This window comes from Columba livia, chromosome 1, assembly GCF_036013475.1.
Source record: "Columba livia isolate bColLiv1 breed racing homer chromosome 1, bColLiv1.pat.W.v2, whole genome shotgun sequence".
Taxonomy (NCBI): domain Eukaryota; kingdom Metazoa; phylum Chordata; class Aves; order Columbiformes; family Columbidae; genus Columba; species Columba livia.
The window spans coordinates 153,030,379-153,052,760 of NC_088602.1; the positions used below are offsets into that span (position 1 = coordinate 153,030,379).

The window sequence follows — 22,382 nt, forward strand, 5'->3', positions numbered from 1 at the left end:
AGGCATTTTCACCTCACACTGGAGCGCAGCTCTCTCGTGCTCCAGGCTGTGTGCCACTACAGCAGGCACCAGCTGAGAAAGCTGCACTATCCTGTCTTCTCCCCTCTCCCTCTAATCTGCCCTGGTGAGGCTGCAGCTGGAGTACGGCATCTAGTTCAGGGCTCCTTGGTTTAAGAAGGACAAGGAATTGCTGGACAAGGTCCAGCAGAGAGCTACAAAGATGATTAAGGGTCTGCAGTAACTTTCTTAGGAGGAAAGACAAGAGAGAGCTGGGTCTGTTCAGCCTGGAGAAGAGAAGTCTGAGATGGGATCTCATCAAGTTTATAAATATCTCAAGTGTGGGTGTCAAGAGGATGTGACCAGACTCCTTTCAGTGGTGCCCAGTAAGGGGCAACAGGCACAGGCTGAAGCGCAGGAGGTTCCATCTAAACGTGAGGAGAAACTTCTTTACTTTGAGGGTGCCAGAGCCCTGGAACAGGCTGCCCAGAGAGGCTGTGGAGTCTCCTTCTCTGGAGACATTCAAAACCCACCTGGACACATCCCTGTGCAATCTGCTCTGGTGAACCTGCTTTAGCAGGTGGGTTGGACTGGATGATCTCCAGAGGTCCCTTCCATCATTCTGTGATTCTGTGTAATCCTCCTCTCAAAGACTTTTTTTTTTCGCCATGCCAAAACAACAACCCACAGCACAGCTTTGCCGAAACTGCTGCCGAGAACCGTGCTGTGCTGGGCATCCCTGGCCACCCAAGAGACCAGCTGGCCTTCACTTCTCCTTCCCCAGCCAAACTCCACCAGGGAAGCTACAAGATTTGATTTCTGGAGAGTGAGATGGCAAAAATACACAAATAAATGACAGCTGCAAACACGTGCCCCGGGAGCTGTTTTTTTAACAAATGCTTCGCCGTCTTCCACTGTCAAACTTGTGTGCGAAATACTTAATCTTTTTGCATCAACAACAAAAACCACAACAAAACACCATTTAGCAAACAGGAACATTTGCTCTGTTACCATAAGGCTCCAACAGGTATTTCTATGCAACCATCATCACTACCTTTTATGATTAAAAAAATGTTCACACTCACTGTTAAAATAACACTTGTACCTCAGATAAAGGGGGTTTTCATTCACCACCAAGCATTTTCAGGGAAGTTAGCAATTGTAGCAGAGGTGAAATGCCTTTTTGTGTTTGGGAAACATGATATGGAGGCTTTGAGATCTCCATCAACAACACGACCTGAATCTTTCTGATCTACCCATGAATGGCTAAACTCAGACTCCAAACTTGGCACTGTATCTTTCCACGGAAACAAAGAGGTGCAGGAGACCTTCCTTTTCCCCACACCGCCATCCCAGGGGACCCAGTGGCAAAGGGCCTCAGGTGACATGTTGGAGATGGGGCTGAGAGGAGATAGGAAATGCCAGTAGGGAGAGGGGAAGGCCTAGCAAGCACCCAGAAATTAACAGTCGCATGTGTCACACATTAATCTAAGCGACCTCAGCCGTCTTTTTAATACTTATAAACCAAAAGACCTGCATTTATTTTGCGATATTGCATTCACCTGCAACTGGCCAGTGTTGTTTTGAACATGCCAGCCATGCCAACCTCTCTTCCCATAGCTGCTGTGTAGCTGGGTTTGGGGGGGTGGGGTTTGGTTTGTTGTTGTTGTTTGTTTTAAAGGAAGAGAACCACCCGTGAAAGTATTTTATTCTTTTCCTCCATCAGTAGGAACGGGACCTGAAAAAGTTCACACTTGAGCAATACCCATTGAGAGCCAGTGGCAGCTTTAAGGGTTGATGTCTTGTAAACCACCAGAGCTAGAATCAAATCTCATCTGTCTTTGGAGAGTTTGGGAACACAAACATTTATACCATGCAATAGTTTAACAGACTGAATTGGGAGTTGATCCATGGTCTTTAGTTCAAAAAATATCAAAAAATACTGAGCTCAATGAGAGTACTAAAATAGCACAAGAGCACAGGATGGCTACAACCTCACCCCTCCATCCTCCCCCCTTTCCAACACTCAGCAAAGGTTACAGGAGGGCCTCCACATCTATTGAACATCTGGCTTTTTTGGTGTGGGTCCAGGATGTTTGATGGGTATGGCCAGACACCATACGCTCACGGAGTATCTCACCCAGCCCCCTAGTGTTCAAAGGTCTAGGATCCCCTAATTTATACAATGTACATGTTGCCTGTGAAGACACGGTGATAAATATATTCTGTTTAAAAGCAGATACTTCTCAAATCATAACTTGCAGATGCTCAAAGTCTTTCATGTGGGAAAGACAAATGAGAGCCATAGAGACTGATTTTGTAGCCAGGGAGTACAGGAAGCAACAGCAGGAGAACACTATTGAAAGCCTGGATACACTTATGGCTTTAATGAATTGGTCATCAAATATAACAACACACATATGCAGTTTTTACCTTGCTTTGTAGTTTGCTCCTCACCCACCCCCCCCAGCTATTCCCCATATATCTAGCAAAGTGGAGATTATTTTGAGTTTAGTTTATTAAATGGACACACATTGTATCCACATCTGCTGGAAGACATTTGAGGGAAATGCTGACAAATATCATTTGCATATTTAGTCAGAGACCTTTTCATCTGTGACATTTCCTCTGACATACCAGTTATCCCAAGTACATCAACCCAACAGGGCTAATGACAAGAGTTTTTTTCTAGAAAGCGTCAGGTGCGCACCAGGGTGATTTAGAGACGAATCCCGACTTATGTAGGAGGCAAGCAAGAGACAATACTCTCTGTGGGTCAGAGATTCATACACCAACACGCCCATTACTGGTAGCGTGCAAACCATCAAAACTGCACCCCAGAGCTGGGCACCGGCAGCAGCCCCAGGCCAGGAGCTGCTGATGCTCTTGCCACCCCGCACAGCGGAGGAGTATGCAGCTCCATCGCTGCTTCCCGCCATCTATGCTGCGAGTTCCTATCCCACCCCGAGCCTGGGGGCAAACCTGTGCTTCTGGCTTCAGAGCATCATCCTGGGCTGCAGCAGAAAACATGTGGTTTAGTCAGACTTGACACAGAAAGAGGGTACAAGGCGACAATGAGGAGAACAACGGTGTCCTGCTGAGAGGAGCGTGGTTGTACAGTAAGAGGAGAAGTTCTAGCGTCAGCATCCTGGTTTGCGAGGACAGAAGGTGCGTAAGCATGGTATGGGAGGCAGAGACCCGAGCCAGGGAGATGCCCACATCAAAGCAAAGGTCATCAGCCAATTTCTGAATCCCTGGTATGTGGGCTTTGGAAACACGTCCCAGATGCTCTGCACTTTCATTACTTTCATTTTCTGTACGCATGTTGACCTGACGGTGTTCAAGGCTGGAATACCTGGAACTGGTTTTCAGCCCACATTCAGCATTCTTCCTTGGCACTGTCATAACCACCACGTGCCTCCTCCCAATTCCTCACTCCAGCAAAGACTCTCTAGTTATTTATTTACCAGACAAAACACAGACTAACTAGGATTAGAGTTCTGTAAAGAATAAACAATTGCTCACAAGAACTCCGCATTCCACACAGTTTTATTCAACATGTATGACCCCAAACTACAATATATACAATAATTGTCTCCACATGTCAAATCCACATTGCGGTTCTTAAAAAATAATAATAATTTTTAGAACACATGCCACCAAAAAATGCAGTATATTTTAGCCATATCTAATGAAAGACTTTGTACAAGCAATTTCCATTCTGTTGTGTTCTCTAGCATATGGTGCTCTGAAACCATTTGTAATAACACTCAGGCATTTTATAGTGTTTTTAGCTCAAGGCTACATTATAAACATCGGCTCCAATTCTGTTGTGAATTTCACATTTAGAGGGATCACACTAGGTATGTATCAGGCCAAACTGTGCCCTGTTAATTAGTCTAACTTCCCCATATTAAGTACCATCCCTTCGGAAAGGAATACACTGAGACACAGGGAAGTTAACTAACCTGCCCAAAATCGCTCAATCCAATGGAAAAAAAATACGGAAGCAACACTCTTGGAAAGTTCTAATTTCTTCACTTGTAAAAGAGTCCAAAATCTTTGAAGGAATATCACTTGATGCCCACTCAAAGCTCAGCAAGAACATGCTGTTCTTGAATTTGGTAAAAGATTTGACAAGCTAACATATTCAGATGACCCCTTACTGGCTAGTGATTAATTCAGAGTTTCATACCACTGAACCATACGCCCTTGAACAAATCTGCTTCTCCAACAAGAATTCTCAGTACAGAAAACGACTGTTTCGTACTAGTGCCTTTCCCCTAATGACAGCCCTTGATGTTGAAGTCTTCTTTGTCACTTCAGTTATACAAGTGTTTATGTGAAGACCATAGTAATTTTATACAGCCAGGTGGTAACTTCTATTGTAATAATATTACAATATTCACTGTGAATTACATCAGATTAAATGCAGTGGGGTTTTGTCTTTCTTTTTTTTCATTTTCTTTTTTAAACCAGAGTCTAATCTAATAATTAAGGGTGGAACAAATAACAAATAAACAGCAAAACCATTTTCAAGCCCACACACTCTTTCCAACTTCTATTCGTTCAAAATCTAGAATTTCCATGCTTGGGTACAATTTTTACCAAGGATGACTCAGAGTTTCACCAACACGTCTTCAGCACCACGAAAACACTGTCCAGATTTGGTCACATTACGAGTCGCTAAAATAACTCAGTTCGCACATTAAAAAAATAATTAAAGAATAGGTTTTGGCAGTACGTTTTGCAAGAATCCCTTTTCAGGTGAGGAAGCCCGGGCCCCAGCGAAGTGCTGCGCAGATTGTGCTGGCAGCGAGCAGCTGGGAAGCAGGCGGCCTGGCAGCGCGCTGCGCACGGGTCATGGCGCTGGCACGCAGAACAAAGCAGGAGGCAGCAGCGCAAGTGGAGCACAAAAGGATTCGGGAATGGAGACCAGAGCTGAATGTCGCATGGGGACAACAGCCCAGGGTAAAGAGAGAGCCCAGAGGGCAAGAGGGACCGAGCTCTGCAGGAGGAGGCTGTTGTCTTCAGGACCCTCATGTTACTTACTCTATGCATCTGAAAAATCAGGTATTAGGTCAGGGGTGTCAAACTCATTTCCACCGGGGGCCGCATCAGCCTCGCAGTTGCCTTCAAAGGGCCAAATGTATCACAGTATCACAGTATGTTTGGGAGTGGAAGGGACCTCAGAAGATCATCTAGTCCAATCCCCCTACTGGAGCAGGAACGCCTAGGTGAGGTCGCACAGGAACATGTCCAGGCAGGTTTTGAATGTCTCCAGAGAAGGAGACTCCACAGCCTCCCTGGGCAGCCTGTTCCAGTGCTCTGTCACCCTCACCGAGAAGTTTTTTCTCAAATTTAAGTGGAACCTCTTGTGTTCCAGCTTGATCCCAGCTTGTAACTTTAGGACCGTACAAATCTAGTAGTTACATTTTTACAGTCCTAAAATTACATTCGGCCCTTTGAAGGCAAACACAGGCTGATGCGGCCCCCGGTGAAAATGAGTTTGGCACCCCTTTATTAGGTTGTACACTCAAAACTAGCTGATACTTCTGATGATTTTGGCTTTAATCGGCAAGTTTTTCTTTCTCCTGTATAAAACAGGGTAGTGATACAAGCCATCGTTACTATTATCTGAGTGTATTATCATAGCTGCCCAGGCCACATTCACGAATCAGGATCCTGCTGTGCAAAGTACTGTAAAGCACTTCACATCTCAGCAGTGTTGTGTAGATACTTCCACTGGTGTCTGCAATAAAGGAAGATATCCTAATAAGAATGACAAAGAACCTCAAAAAAAATAAACAGTTCTGCATTAGATTTGGACATCATCCTGCACACTGAGCAACCAAGATAAAAATCAATAGAAAATAGTGACGCAGGTGCTAACTGAAGTAGAAGTTCTCAGGAAAAAAAATGGAAATATATATGGAAATATCATTAAAGATGATAAGAGAATTCAGGTGCATAAGAGGGAAGAGAGGAATACCAACATTTTCAATATCAGCAAAGCAGATGAGAGAATTGGGACAAATGTTCCACCTGGCTTCCACTGTCCTCAGTGACCCACCAGCACATTTCTATCTTGTTATTCGTAACCCTTAAAAACCACACCACAAACAAACAAGGCCTTAATTACTGACAGGACAGAGCCAGCATTGTTGGTGTTCATGTTTTGGTTTTGTGATGACACGGAGAAATACAATCAGCAAAACAAGGGTCTTCCTTCCAAGTAATGTGTTGCTGTTTCAGGGTTTCAAAAAACCTGCGTGACTCTCCAAAAGCATCAGGAAGCAGGACTGTTTCAAAGCAAAGGTTTTCACTGGACTTGCAACTAAAAATATTTCTGCTCCTCTAAAGTTTGGGTTTGTTTTTCTTTTTTTTTTTTTTTTAAACAAGATTTTAATTCTGAAATCAATTGCATTTGGCAACATCTTTCTACTTGCCTATGCAAAAGAGATAAATAAGATGCACCACCACACATAAATATGCAGCACACATTTTTCATGTTGGGCTGCAGCTTGTCATCAGTTCCCAAAATAATTAACTTTCTGGAAGAACGGCTGGAGGAGAATAGTGCTTCCTCCACCTGCTGGTGAGGAGGAAGAAAAGATGCCCTAGCTCTCAGGCGGGGAGAGGGAGGTGAAGGTGGAGGGGGAGCCCCTGCAGCTACTCCCCATCACCTCCTAAGTGCAGCCTAAGGAGAGAAAGGGAGAAACAGTCCTGGCTTTTGCAAAGGGCAAAATCTGTCCCAAGGGCAGATAGTAACCGAAAGAAAGCGCTGATAATACAGGATGCTTCAGGAGAGGTTGTAACAAAACAACTAGCAACGTCAGCAAAGCTCCAGGTCCAGCAGTGGCAGGGAGAGCAAGTGGCTCTCATCAAAGCACCTTGCAGGAGAGCACCCACAGGGAGCTGTGAGCCAGCCAGGGTATCAAACCCTTGGGTTAAACTCTGCTGGAAGTGCCCCAAGCAGCCTAATTGGGTTTACCTGGTGTCTTCCACTTTTTAGAGAGCTCTATGCTCTTTTATTACTATTAATTTAATTCATAGTAATGCATTTTTGTATCCAGGCATCGCTTCCTGTATGATGTCAGGAAAAGACAGATAACAAGACTGAAAATGCCCATCTGCAATTTAAAGTTGCATTATAAGGAGTATTTACTCCAGTGGGATCATATACTCAAGGAAGAACCCAGAACCATCTACCATCTTCATGTCCCATGCATGGGATGGGCCAGAGGTGGTTAATACACAGCTTACCTAAGGCTGACATAAGTGTAACTGTGGATTTCTTGGCTAACAAACATCAAATACACAACATGAACAAAAGCTCAGTTCTTTGGTCTAAGTGCAAGATGACAAGTGGAGAAAACACCCACAGAAATGTCAACATGAGTGTTAGTTCACAGGCTTGTGATATCATCTCTTCATCCTTACACTTACTAACAGGTGCCTTAATTTAAAATACTATAAGTTACACAGTGTACACGGAGCCAGTACTAATGAAGGAAATCTTGCTGGCAAAATTAAGCACTTCATACGTCATGTGGTGGGCAATATTTTAACTGCTTCATGCAGCATGCAATGCTGTCTGTGGTCACTGCAGTAACTAATACACAAACTCACGTAAGTTGTTTTCAATAACAAGCTAAATATATCATACAACCTACCCCAGAGCTTATGGCAGAAAGCTTTACGATCACATTCCACTTGGTTACGAGGAAAGACAAAGAAAATAAAGCAATGTGAATAAATCTGCAACCTGTTAACAAGTGCCAAATATTACTTTCATTCAAGTCAACAGAAATCTTGCTATTGATTTCCAATGGCACGGGACTAAAGCACATCTGCACCTTGGATTGAACTGTCTTCTCACCTCGGTTTTACTTCATTAACTCAAATCTGCCAATTTCGATTTCACTCCTGAGCTCTCTGTTTCTGCAGATGATGACAAATCCAAAGTTCGTGCTTTGTATTAAAAGCCTGGCTAATCATGCAAGTATCTTTATGAAATGCCGCACAGCTAAAGAAATAGCTAAATGGGCAAGAGAGGCAGAAAGGCCAAATAGAGAATCATTTGGACAAGGCTGATGACTGGGAACACAATGTCGCTGCCAAGGTCCCGCTTTGCAGTCTGTTACCAGACAGCCTCAGACACCTGCTTACCACCGTTAAAGAAAAAGACGATTAACTAAACCAGTCGCGGAATAGGAAGCAAACAGACTGGACTAGAGCGACCTTGGGACTCTCGCTACCTCACTGCTGGCTGGGAGGTGATTTGCATCAAGTGCAAGAGACGGTGCCCACCGCATTACTCGCCCTGAGCATCCCCTGCTGGGTGGGCACGGGGCAGCATCCAGACCAACCCGCTCACAAACACTGCCTGCTAGTAAGAACTGAGGAGAGAAAAGGGAAGAGAAATACGGTGAGGAAAAGCTGAAGGAAAACTCTGTCCCTATCTAATCAGTCATCCTGTCGGTGCTCCCAATCTCACCCACATAAAGCAATCGGTGTTCACTGCAACAGCCAGGCAAGGGAACTGTCAGAAAACATGAAGGGCTTTTCCATTCTCTTAGGTCTGGCTGGATTCCTGACAACAAGCTTTTATTCTGTAAACAGAAAAAACGTGGATATTTTACATACACTCACAGATGTTAAAGTTCAAACAGACAAGTTACACCAGAACTCGCCTGTAGACTAGTTAATTATTATGAAGTGCCACACACCAAGGTTTGTATTACTACAGTATAAAACTCACACTCCGGTAAGAATTTCTTCAGCTTCTACATACCAGCTGAAAGAGCAAGTGTAACATTTTTATTGCATTTAAGATTGCATGGGTATTCTGATTTTCACCCTCTCCATTTCAAGATGGCATCAGCTGTATAAATTCAGTTCTGACTGCATCATCTAAGTATCCTTAGCTGTGCCCCTGAAATGCTTGACATTTAGCAAACAGAGAAAGACCAGGTGTATTGTTAACTCAGGAGATGGACATCCACGCTACATCCTTTTGTTTGAGAGGGCCCTTCCCAAAACCAAATCTCATTTACAGTACAGTCACCTTTAATTTATCAAGTCTTGTAAAAAAAAAAAAAAAGGTGGTTTTGATGAATTTGCTTATTTACTACATTTGGTAATGTAACTTAAAAATCATCTACTTACAAATGAATAGTTAATATATAACATAGCCCTGGAGCTTTTGTTAGCCTGAAATTGTAGAACAGCCAAGACAGCAAACTTTAAAAATCATGGACCAGGAGCGAGCATGTGCAGAGATGTCCATCTCTGGTTTCTCTTTAGCCAGCCTCCAAATGAGCTAATAAACTGCAAGCATACATGATATGACTCTACAACTTGGCTGAAACTCTGATTTTCACTGTCGACACAAAGACATTTAGTTGCAAATTAAGTGTCCTTATTAAAGCCATGGCATCTGCAATTTCATTTTCTGTTTAACAGTTGCTTCTGTCTCTGGGTGTGCATTGAGCTTCCAGGCAACCAAAAGGGAAAGATAAATGAGACAAAACCAGTAACGTCACTAGGGAAATGCCTTGCTTTTACATGAAGTCTAGTGAAAACTCAATTAGTCTACTTCATATGAAAAGCAGCATTAAAGGCCTCTTTGGAAAAGCATCTATTTGTCTGGACAGTCTTCAATGCAACGCCTGCCTCTCACTCACTTGCCCTCTGTGAATGGCTACATATTTTGGGGAAGGAAAAATGACAATAACTCTGACTAATGTGTTCATTTCTTCAATTTCATTTCTGCGCCCTGCTGGAGCGCTGTACCGATGAGGAAATGCTGAAGCTGAGTTATTGCTGGACAACCTCCGGGCTGCTTGAAGTCCCGAGCCAGCCGGCACCGCTGAGCAGTGAAACGGATCGTAAAAACCAATGGGGCTGGGTTGCAGTCCCGGCGATTTTTTTCAGGTGTCAGCAAAGTTCAGGTCACAAAAGTATGACTGAACCACAGCATTTTTAAGCGGAGAACCAACGTCTGCCCTTCTGACGGTACTTTGTGAGCAGCTTTGGTTAGCCAGGAGATGTGACAGGTTCCACTAATGCATGAATTTCCAGTGGGGAAAGAATAACTGTTTGCAATTGACCCGCACGTCAAAATAAAACAAAAACAATAAGCCACCCTATTTTTCCAACAATAACACATCCTTTTAAACTGTAATGATGTGCTAGTACAATGCCACCCTCCCTCAAAAAAGGAAAAAAAGAAAAGAAGTTTCTCTATAGGATTTGCACTCCAAACAAAGCCCCGGCCCTCAGGGACCGTGGGTGGGATGCTGACCCGGGCCCCGCTGGGCTCCTGCCTCCCCGAGTCACGCCAGCCCTGCACACAGACGAGTCTCCCTCCTGACGGGTCCCCAAGGGAATGCACCCAGCCGGCTCCATTCTGAAGTAGGTGTTGGAAAGAAAAATCATACATACATATAATAAAAAGGGAGAAAGAAGCCCCTCCGCCTGCCTTACCACTCTGCCAGAAAACCTCTCGATGGCCCGCTTGACTTTGCCATAAGTGCCTTTGCCCAAGGTCTCCTGCAGCTCGTAGCGATGCTTCAAGTTGTGCTTGTGGTGATGCCGCTTCACCCCCTGCTGCTTCCTCGCTGTCGCCGCCGTCACCCCCGGGGACGGAGCCTCTCCGAGCGGCTCCTCCATGGCTGTGGCTGCTGCTGTGGCTGCTGCTGCTGCTGCCGCTGCCTCGCCGCCGCCGGCCGCCGCGGAGCCGCAGGAGGAGCAGGGGGGCTGCGCGGGGCTGCTGCAGCCGCAGGCGGCCGCCTCGGCGCTCTCCATGCCCGGCGGGCGCGGGGTGTGATCGCCCCGCCGGCCTCGCAGCCTCTGCTCCGGCCCCGCGCCCGCGCCGGCACCAAGGGGCGCGGCGGGGCGGGGCGCGACGCGGCGGGGCGCGACGCGGCGGGGCGGGGGGCGGTGGCGCCCCAAGCTCTCCTCCCCTTCTCCACCGCCCGCCCCGGCGGCCGCACCAGCCGAGGGGCGGCCGCTCCGCTTCGTCCCGCCCCGCCGCGCCCGTGCCGCCCCCAGTGCTGGGGGCCGTGCGGGGGCTGCCTCGCCGGGGACGGCGCTGGCGGCGGGGACCGCTGTCCAGCGGGCGGCCCAGGAGGGCCGTGCTTTGTGCGCGGAGGAGACGGCGCTCCACGGCCGCCCTCCCGGCCCGCTGAAAGCCGCGCCGGCGGGGCTGAGCCCTGGCGCGGCGGGGAGAGCGGCTTGTCCCCAGCCCCCGCCTCACGCCCTGGGGCTGAGCTCTCCGGTCTCTGCGGGGCCGGGCTGAGACGAAGCCGAGGGTAATTCCCCGTGCCGCGGGTCTGAGCTGCACCCCTGCAGAACCCGGTGTCAGCGTGGGCATGTGGCGGGCGGGCAGGGACTCGAGCGAGGCTGCACCACATTTAGGTCTGGAAGGTTTTTCCAGAAAACAGTTTAATTTTCCCCATTTGCGAAGCGGGCAAGGGTTTCCTGTAGGGTTTCCATGGAATGGGAGCTGGCAGAAAAACACGGGCACGCCCAGCTGCTGGCTGTCCTTGGCATGGGCAGGAGCTGTTTGCCCGCTCCAGGAGGTTTTTGCCTGTAAAAAACCTCCCTGGGCCCAAGTACTGCTGTGGTTGACTTACATGCAAATCGGCGCCAAGATCTAGAATTGAGGGAGCGCCCACCTCTGCTTTCAGGATCTTTGAAATACAAATGAATGCGTCACTTTTACGTTTTTTTCATTTTAAAGTAAGGTAGGTAGTTCTTTCACAAAGACGTCTTGAAAACTTAAACCAATGCAGCCATATAAATTGTTGCCAGGGCTAAGATGAATCAGATGTTTCCTTTAGAAAAGAAGCCACCCCCAAGCCCATGGCTGTGAAAGGCAGGTGGTCTCTGTTGCAGCAGAAATGGGAGATTTGCGTGGCGTGAAATCACTTTGGCATGCTCCAGCATGGGCAGTTTGCTGGAGCAATGCCACGGCCTTCATGTGGGAGTCACGGCTCGGTGTCTTCTCTCCACTGACTGTCATTAACGTGAGGGTTACAGCTGGGATTGTCTGCTCCACAGGGATAACGCACAGACCTCTTGAAATCCTGGGTTCACAGCAACATCGAGGCACAGGATGTAGGAAGTCCGTAACCCCATCTCTCCGTCTCGCTGGCAGAGTGTTAATGCAGAGGTCACTCCATGTGCTCAGCCAGTTTGAATGGCTGGCTCCTGCATAGGCTCAGGCTTGTCAGCATCAAAGTGATGGATGGTACCCAGGCACTGGCTTTAGTGAGGGCTCTCATTATGTTCCTTTAACTTGCTGGACCAGTGTGTGAGGCTGGGTTCTCTTGAGGTTTCTTCCAGAGATATTGAGCACGCTACTCCAAGGTTAGCCCCTCTGACTTGATGGACTTGAAAACACAAGTTTCTCTGTAATTACCATATTTCTCCTTCATTTTAGGATCCACAGAAGTGCCTGCCTGCCTCAAGACAAATCTGTCTGGTACAGTACCCTTGTTTGTGGCGGGAGCCAGCATCACGCCGCACATGCTGAAGAAGACTGAAAGAGTCCTGCAGTGGCCAGAGAGAGGTATTGCATCCCGCAGCAGGTTCTGGACCTTTGGGAGCCAGATACTGGCGCATGAAGTTTAACATCTCTTTCACAGGGTGCACCACAAACTGGCTGTTCTAAAGTTGAAAGGGTAAGGGAAGCCTCACTCTGTTACTATAGATAAAAAGAGCTCCATGTCTTCCTGTAGCACTTCATTTTAATTGTTGAAAGGACAAAAATGCTGTAGCCTTCTCTTTGTAAGAAGTAAGACTGCATCAGTAGCTTTCGTGGTGTTTTTTGCTTTATTTTAGTGCTCTGAAGTTCTGCTGCATTCCCACCAGCTGGCACAGAACAGAGCAATGCGTGGGCTACCTGAACGAACAGGAGAGGGAGATCTGTTGCTGCACTGGCTGCCATCTGTGCCCCCAGTTTTAAACCTGCCTATGTAGCTCTTCTCAAACTTGGGGATACCCCAAGAAACATCTGTGTGGAGCGGAGACTTGCTGCGAGTAGGGATTGTTGTGGGAGCGGAATGGGGATGCAGCAGCACTGAGAGACAGGAGGGAGCCAAAAGAGGGGCCGGCAACACAGAGAACAGGAGAGGTGCCCTTGACTGCCAGGAGAAGTGAGAAATTGTCCTGGCATGTGTTCACCTCAGTGAAACTCCACTTAAATAGATTAAATCAGAGTCTCAATCTTGCTGAGTGCCGAGGTTGCAGCAGCCTGCCAAGGTGACAGTAACAACTGCCTGGTGGTTTTGAACATGCAGTATGAGCCCTAGTCCCCCCAAAGATGAGAGCAGCCTGGTCTGTGCCAGCTGACTGCACGCTGGTCTGCACGAGCAGCTCAGAAATGGCCCGATCCCTCAGGTGTATCAGGGAAGAGTGGTCCAGCTGTGGTTGTCTGACTGTCTGGAAGCTTTCTTTAAGGCTGGAACTCGTTATAGCCTATATCCAGGTCCTTTATACCTCTTGAATAGCTGAAAATCATGAATCTCAGTGATAAAAATAGCTTTCATTATGTTATACTCACTGCTGTTGTTAATATTCCCAAGAGTATACTCTTCTAGCTGCTTGGAAGCATACATCACCAGTTCCATAAGGAAATACGTCATGAATCATTGGTGTATATTGTGATTGGAGTGATATAAGGCATAATAAAAAACCAGAAGTTCCAAAAATGAAAAATGCCGATTTTATAGTGGAATAAGCACAGGTACTATGTAGCAGTAGAAGTACCGCTTTTCCTTTTAAATTTCCATACTCTTGAATATGAAGCCAGAGGGCATTAAGCAAATTTAGTACATGAATTAAATCTGGACAAAAGACACTTTCTGTGCTCATATGTAATAGCAATGGCAATTGAAAATAATGATCAATATGTAAGTACACATAAGATTTGAGTGTACCACTGGTACACAGATACATTTCTTTCTAATTTTTAGCATATTGTCAGCTTTGCAAAAATCACTAAACGAGTAGTAAACCTATGTTCTTCACAGCAGGTATTAGAATACCAAGAAGTGAAAATCACAGAGGGAAGTCAAGACAATGTTAGAATGGACATAGAAAATCTTAAATAATGACTTTTCAGGCGATTTGCATCATTCTAGCTTTTCATGTCAGTGTAAAACATGCAGTGTTTCGGTTTTTTTCTGAAATAAACATTTGGTGAGAATTTCAGCTCTCTGAGTTTATAGACGCCACTAGGGAATTCTTCATTTGACAGTATTATTTTATGTTAATGCTGTTCTTTATTCGAAAGAAGGAATTATCCTCCCATTGAAACCCGTAGACTTCTGCAAGCCAGCTTCAAAGGAAATAGGATTAGGCTTTAATTTGCAAAATGGTATTGGAGGATATGTTGTACCCAATCTGAACTATACAGATAATCACAATAACAACAATAAAACCACTGATTTCAGTAGGCTTACCTTCCTGAAATCAGTGTGAGTTCTTAAAATTCTTAACATTATTAAAAAAAAAAACTTTAAATATTATAACATCTTAGCAATATAGATTTATCATAAAATTCAGTACATTTTTAGGATCATTAACTTTCCAAATGGCACAACTTACTTGTTATCTGCCAAACAGACACTCAGGATAAAAAGACACTGACTTAGTAAGTCTCCACAAAAAGCCTACCTGCAATAAAATGTAAGATTCATAGAGCTGATGTTAATTCCTTCCATGTATTCAGCTGAAAAAAATAATGAAACACTTATTTTAAGAACTGAGACCAGGTACTTCCTGTGCAACAATTACACATATTTCAGCTTAACTTGGTGAGATGGTATCATTTGTACACAAACAGCCTTTTGTTCATAAGCACTCTTGAGTGTTTGTGAAGCGTTCAGCAGTGTTATTACCAGCATCCAGGGGTCTGGTGGATTCCAGGATACAACACCTTCTTTGGCAGTTCCCTACAGTGTAAGATAGAGGAAAGAGGAGAAATGAGTACTGAAGGGATTCCTGGATGCAACAGACCTGTGTTCTCTGATATTGATGTGCTGCTCTCTCAGGTTTCAGAACTCTTTGCTGAGCTCTAGTCTGTATGTGGAGAAACACAAAACCATCGCCTTAAAGTCCACTGAGTTGCTTTGACTGCTCATGCTTGATCATCCAGCTACGTACAAGCGGATGTGTTTGCTGGACCAAGCTCAAGTGCTCAGCATTGTCCAGCCTGCAAACATAAAGGTGATAGAACTACAAATATTTGGGAGATGCTGGCAGGCAAAACTGGAGGACATTCTCTCAGTTGAACTTTCTCCTCTGTATAAGTACCTGCTGAGAGGGAGCTTTTTGGTCAGATGAAGTGAAAGCATGCTAATGTGTTCCACTCAATGACAGGGATTATCCTTCAGAAAGAGGCGGCTGGCACCCATCTGTGTCCTGCAGCAGGTATCTGCACATTGTCTGCCCTGGCAGGTCACATGCAATCCTTTAAATTGCATGCTTTATGAAATTTACAGGAGTCACACAAGTTCAGCATTAAGACTGTAACGCTGATTTTTCTCTATAGTGAGCCGTATTAAAAACTTTACCTTGACAAGTAGTGGTGTTGCGAGGTTTATCTTGTTTGCATCCCACAGATGTCATTTCACTATCAAAAAAATACTTCAATCAGGCAATGAACATCCACAGGGCCGAGATTGAGAGGTTATAACTTCCATCTAAATTCATGTGTCTCCTCTTGTTCTTTTATGGCCTCGAGGCCTCTTGAGATTTCCATGCAATAGGAAATACAGAGACTGAGGTGGAGTTAAGCGTTCTGAATCTCGATCCTGGACACATTACAGAGCTTTGTGGGCAATGAAGAAACCGAGGAATACTTGTAATGTCTGCTAGGAGCAAACTCTGGAATTTAGGCTGGGGTTCTTTATAAAGAACTTTCAGTAAGAGAGGAGCCATATATCCATAAAACATCTTTTAAAATTAAAGTTCCAAGCTTCAAGTCTTTGTTTCAGTGGCTTTCACTGAGAATTTAGACAGTGAACACGTTAACATTTTTTCCTGGAACACTGTTTTTTTCTTCTACTGCTTGGTGTGTTTTATTGGAATATCCATAGCACAGAGGATACCAATCACCCACAGAACTTACATTTCCAGATCTGAAAGTTCATTTACATATTTACATATGCATGTGTGTGCCTGTATGCTTAGGTCACATGATTTAATCCATGTAAAATCCTGTCTACACTCAACAATCCTGTGTGATACCTGAACCCCTCACCACTATTGCTAAACTGGGGCACTCAGCACCACTGAGAAGTGAGGAGAAACAACCCAAACTGCACAGGAAAGAAAACTGAAATTCAGGGATGGAGGCTCAGGGTTGCTTCTGTTGCAGGGTTTCCAGAAGGACTGAGCACACACAATTCCTTCTTCTTCTGTTGCTTTCCTATATCTTGTTCAGCTTAGATACTCTTTCAGTAAAACTCCATGATGGTGTGTTTATTGTGTTATTTGTGCATCATTTTTATTAAATAAATGAACCACACAGCCCTCTGCACATTAATCCTTTTGGAGTTGAAGTCCACATACATCAGCAGGCTGTAATAAAGAAAACCAACACCGCAGCTTTCATCATCGTGAGCAGGGAGTTGCGGCGGGCTGCGGCCGCTGGATTGCGCATCTCACCAGAGCAAACTGTAAAACAGAAGTGAAAAAAGTAATTAAGTCACTCAGCAGCACGCTCCCCTTCTCTCATCACTTCCCTTCTTTGCCTTCCGTTGCCTCCCTTCCGCTGCTTCTGGTTTTTTGCCCTTATTTTGAGAGCGTGGCTGGCTGCATCACTTTCAGCCATCACCACATTAGGCCACATGTAGGCAGCATCTCTCTGCCCGGCCCGTTTTGCCTGTGGCTGGCTCCCACGCATGGAACCACTGCTCTTGGCGTAGTTTATATGCACATGGCTTCTCCGATGCATCACCCAGAGCGGTCATCCCCTGGCCACCATTTTGCAAAACCTCCAACCCCAACTTCCCTGGCCCAGCAGTGCATGCAAACCAGGTCCCTTAACCTTGTTCTTCAGCACTGTAAGCCCAAGCTCTTAACTGGTAAACAAGAGCAGACCTCAAGGGTGCTTGTGGGTTGTGGTGGGAAAGGGTGGAGTGTTAGGTTGGGGCTGGGTGGCAGCCGGAGTGGAGAAGGGGGAAGCGAAATGCAGCCGAGGTGCCGAGGGGCTCGGGGGCTGTCGGCCTGCACCAGGGAGCTGTGTCCTGCAGGGGCCTCTCCTCAGGAGTGTTTGCATGGGAACATAATGGGGAAGCTTGAACTTTTGCCATTTTGACCCCTTCATCCTGGATGACTCACAGATGAGATGGGGCAGATACATCCCTCCAGGATTCTGGGATTTCCTGCCCAGTCTGATCGCATGGAGATATCACAGCTATGGGGTAGATTCTACAGGGAGCAGCATTTTAGCCTCTGTTGTGGCTTTAGCATGACGTTTGTTGCACTGATGCCTGTGATGAGGAAAACCAAAAGCAGGTTTCGCACAAGATGTTTGTTTTGATGTTGAGGTCTGTGGATCTGTGTCTAGGTTGCATAGCTCTTTGCATGCAGGTATGGGACACACAATCAGTTTTCTTGGAAATACAAGCGTAAGGCTACTCCAATAATATAGGGACTAAAAAAGACATATAAGGTTGGTGGTTTTTTTCTTAATTATATATGTGTTTCTTAGAGTGAAGAAAGTTAAGCACAAGATACCAAAGGACTGGGAAAGTGCTGTATGAGGAAAAGCTGAGATAACCAGGCTCGTTCAGCCTTGAGAAAAGAAAGCTTAGGGAAGTCCTCATCACCATATTTCAGCATTTAAAGGGTGCCTACAAAGATGATGGAGACTCTGTTTTTACAAGGGAAAAGACGAGGGATAATGGGTACAAGTTACTCCTGGGGAGACTCTGATTGGACACAAGAGGGAAATTTTTCACAATGAGAACAATCAGACATTGGAATAATGTTCCCAGGGAAGCGGTGGATATCCCAACACTGGACACTTCTAAGACCCAACAGGGTGCTGGACTATCTTGTCTAGACTGTGCTTTTGCCAAGAAAGGTTGGACCAGATAATCCTTGAGATCCATTCCAGCCTGTTATTCTATGATTTTATGTTATGCTAAAATTCATACTGTGTGTGGCATCAATGAGTTACTGGATATTCATGCCTTGGGATGCACTCATTTATACAAGTGTTTCACCAAAACAACAAATCCTGCCGATTACTGAAAATGGACTCCACGACACCTATGACTTAACATCTACCATTTCATGGTAGATCTACAAAGTACTTCATCAGAAAGAACAGAGTTCAGCTGATAACACACATCACTCGCCTGGGTACAACCCTGGCTCAGCAGAGTGGGAGTGCAGTTTAACACCATGTACCACCTTACTCCTTTTGGGAGAAAAATCTGTTCCCTCTATCCCGCATGTGGAGCAGGCTGGTTGGCAACCTCCATAGACAGAGGGGAGTAAGAGCTGAATCGTGCCTTCCTGAAATGTGGCGCCTTCCCCTCCTGGGGGGTGTTTTAGGGAATGCTGGAGACCTCCATCCTATGCCACAGATTCCATGCTAGGAATGCAATCTGGCCCTGAGAAATTGTCTCCCGCTTCAACCTCCCTCTAAATTCCCACTGAAATTCTGGGATTCAGCATGGTGTGCATCATGGCTTCATAGCTGTAAGACTGGCTGCATTTTTCCTTCACTGATCATTAGTTTGTCAAAGTCAAAACAATGCTAAATTAGAAAATAGATTCAGCACGGAGGCTGCCAGCTTCCTTTAGCTTTATTTTGTTTACTTTTCATTTGTCTGCAGCCACTTCCTGGCTTTAGAAAATAGTGTTATCTATGACTTGTAAATTAAATTAGGTCAAATAATAAAAACTGTTAATGGCAAGATAATAATTTTTATGGCAAGTGATTGGAAAGACGTGAACAGAATATTATGACTTTAGGATGTGTACCAACGATACAGCATGACTTCCACAGGAAAAGGACATACCCAGAAATCTAGGGCAGCAAACTACAAAGAGCAGTTAAATGGAAAATGAATCTGTTCACGTATAGATGCCTGAGAGCCAAATATAATTTTCCATTAGATCTTTTCAAAATCCCATCCTTTATGCCTGTTTGCTAGCAGAGAGAACTCTTTAAATCAATAGCAAATTGGCTAAGCGACAAACTTGATCAAAGCCTCATTATGCATGAAAATTTCATTTGGCTGGCTAGGGATTTGTGAGGGGGAAGGTTTTGTGGCTCTCTGTGTTTCCTTTGTGCTCCTCATGCAGCACAAAGGGAATTGCAAATTTCTGAAATCCCCGTAGCAGGTGTAGGGGAGCAGAGGACACCACCGCCTCCTCTGCTGGTGCCCAGGAGCACAGTGGCAGCACCTCTGACTCCGACATCATCCTCATTGCCAGGCCCACAGCAGGGTAGGTGTCAGGACTGGGGTAGGGGTTTTTTACGGATGGGGAAGAGATGTTCTTGCTGTGCTAAGACGACAAGACATTTTCTTTGGAGCTGACGTGAGCTGGTCCACATGAGAGCCACCCCTGGGCTTCTCCGGCCTGCACTGAGGCCATGGATGGTCATGATTCAACAACCCCAAAAAGACACTGCAGATCTTAGGAGAAGATGCAGCCACAATCCTACAGGGAGAAGCAAGGCAACACATTGATGCTGCCAGCTTCCCTTTGCAATGCAAAGCACACAACGCCTTGGGTAATGCTAACTGTAGGAAAGAGCTACCTTCCCCAGCAAGTCCACAGAGGCTTGAAGAGATGCCTGCCTCTCCTCTGCAAGCTATGTTGAATCGGAAAATCTGGCCCAGGGCCTAGAAACACTTTTAAATTTGTGTCTCCTTATCTCTCCTCCAGAACTAGAATACTCTTTCCTGCCTCCCAAGAATTATACAAAAATAAATCTTCTTGGATCTGCAGAATGCTTTGCTGACACTAATTGTGTTATAAGAAAGAAACAGATTTATTTTTAATGGAACAGGACACTCATTTCTAAAGAACATGTTTGAAGGTCTGTTACCAAGATGAAAAAAGTATTTAGATTTAATAAGAGGAGCAACGTGACCTCTACATAGTTCCCATTGCTTTAGCAAGCCCAAATCCTTCTCACTTTACCTCATCTTGTGCTAATCTCTGTAAGTGCTCCATGAACAGAAGCCTTTGCCGGCACTGAAGCCTATGAAGACAACACCAGTTAGGTTGCTCATAATCAACCAGTCACTTCTTCAAAACAGCTGGAAATTACAATTCTTCTCCCTCTCCAGTCATTCTCCCACATCATGATACTGTCTGAAGTCTTTTGTCTTGTCCCACCCCACTTCTGTTCCCTTCCCTTGGTTCTCACTCAACCCACTTCTACTTGCTGGGGCAAATGCGGCAAGCTGCTTGTGACATCTGCCCCTTAGGACCTAGACATAGAATCATAGAATAGTTTGGGTTGGAAGGGACCTTCAAAGGTCACATAGTCCAAACCCCTGCAATGAGCAGGGACATCTTCAACCAGATCAGGTTGCTCAGAGCCCTGTCCAGCCTGGCCTTGAATGTCCACAGGGATGGGGCATCTACCACTTCGCTGGGCAACCTGGACCAGGGTTTCACCACCTACATTGTAAAAAATTTCTTCTTCATGTCTAGCATTAATCTCCCCTCTTTTAGTTTAAAACCGTCATCCCTTGATCTATCACAACAAGCCCTGCTAAACAGTCTGTCCCCATCTTTCTTATAGGTTCCTTTTAAGCACTGAAAGGCCACAATAAGGTCTCCCCGGAATCTTCTCTTCTCCAGGCTGAACAACCCCAACTCTCCCAGCCTGTCCTCACAGCAGAGCTGTTCCAGCCCTCTGATCATTTCTGTGGCTCCTCTGGCCCCTCTCCAACAGGTCCATGTCTCTCCTGTGCTGAGGGCTCCAGAGCCGGACACAGGACTCCAGGGGGGTCTCACCAGAGCAGAGCAGAGGGGCAGAATCACCTCCCTCGACCTGCTGGCCATGCTGCTTTAGAAGCTCAAGAAATTTGCTCCATCAGTGCTTTCATCCCCTTTCTGCCCTGGCTTGATAAAAAGGAGGGTTTTGCCTTCCATCCCTGTGTGCCAGCCAGCACCCACAAAGTGTGTCCAGGGTTCTCCAAGGAGCCAAATGGGTGTTCGTGCCTCCATCTCGCTGGCTTTGCACTGAGTGACCCACATCCCCTGCTCTGTGTCACTGCTGTGTGAACTCTTGAATGTGCAATCTGAGAGTTCACTCTCTGCAAGTGGTAATGCCAGAGAAAAACAAAAATTAGTGCTGGATCATTGGGGAAAGCAAGCATGAGGTGGCATGGGGCACATGCATTTTTAAATGTGTGAATTCTCCTGTGACACCCCCTCTCCTGCAATTTTCAGCTCCATTGGAAATGTGTAAATCAAGTATCTGGTAGAGGGAAATGAATTAGCCGAGGTTGTAACACTGCACACACGTTTGGTGGGGTAATATGATAGCTAGATTTCCAAGATTTCAACCTGGTCATTGCAATGGCAATATTGACAGGAAAAAGGAGAGAGGAAGAAAGGTGCTTCTTGCCACAGCTTTGTCTAATGTGATCTCTGGGTACTGTTCCTGAAAGCCAAGAGACCTGCTTTGCTCTAGAGAGCAAAGAAGACCCTTTCTGCAGCACCACCAAGTGGTTGAGCATCTGTAGAAAAAAAAAGTCTGTCTGCACAACAAGCATGCAGCCGTGCTTCACAGCAAAGTTTTTCAACTACTTTACAGTATTTTAAGCAGTTACTGTGATTTTTGGCATGCAAATCTGGATGTAAATTGGGATTAACATCACTGAAGCTGGCCAGGGTGTGGGTGAAGACAGTATTAGATGTGTTGCACTCAAAGCTATCAGAAGAAGGCTGACAAAACCTTAATGTTTATCTGCTGTTGTTGCTGACCAGGTGTCTTGAGCTGTGAACTAGGACCTGGCTGCACTGGGAGTACTACAGACACAGAGTGATAGCAACTTTGCTTGATAAATTTTTCACTGGGAAGTGGTATCAGGAATCAGTGGTAGGCGACATATTTTAATGTTTTTTGAGCAGAATTTACTTCTCCTGAAAAATAAAATCTGTGCTAAGTTATAAATTAAATTTCGACAGCTGTAAAAGGGCATGAGATCAGAAATGAAGACAGGGTCTGGTTCCTGGTTCCTGGTTCCTGGTTCCATGAAGGTTCCTTCTGTAAAGCTGCCCTGTGCCAGTGCTAAATGATCAGTGAAACTTTTTTATATTGCACATTATAAGCTGTTGCTGCCCTGCCTTCAGGTTTGCTACTCAAAGAGGATTGTTTTGCCTTG

At 45.6% G+C, this 22,382-nt stretch overlaps 1 protein-coding gene across 1 annotated transcript in view; it reads right to left on the reverse strand.

The window, feature by feature from the left end:
- Positions 1-10,906, reverse strand: part of NUAK1 (NUAK family kinase 1) — a 51,173-nt gene extending 40,267 nt beyond the window's left edge. The window contains exon 1 of the mRNA XM_005507605.4: positions 10,489-10,906. Within this exon, the coding sequence (XP_005507662.3) occupies positions 10,489-10,809 (321 nt within the window). The 5' untranslated portion in view covers positions 10,810-10,906. The remainder of the gene's footprint in view (positions 1-10,488) is intronic.
- Between the last annotated feature and the right edge of the window lie 11,476 nt (positions 10,907-22,382).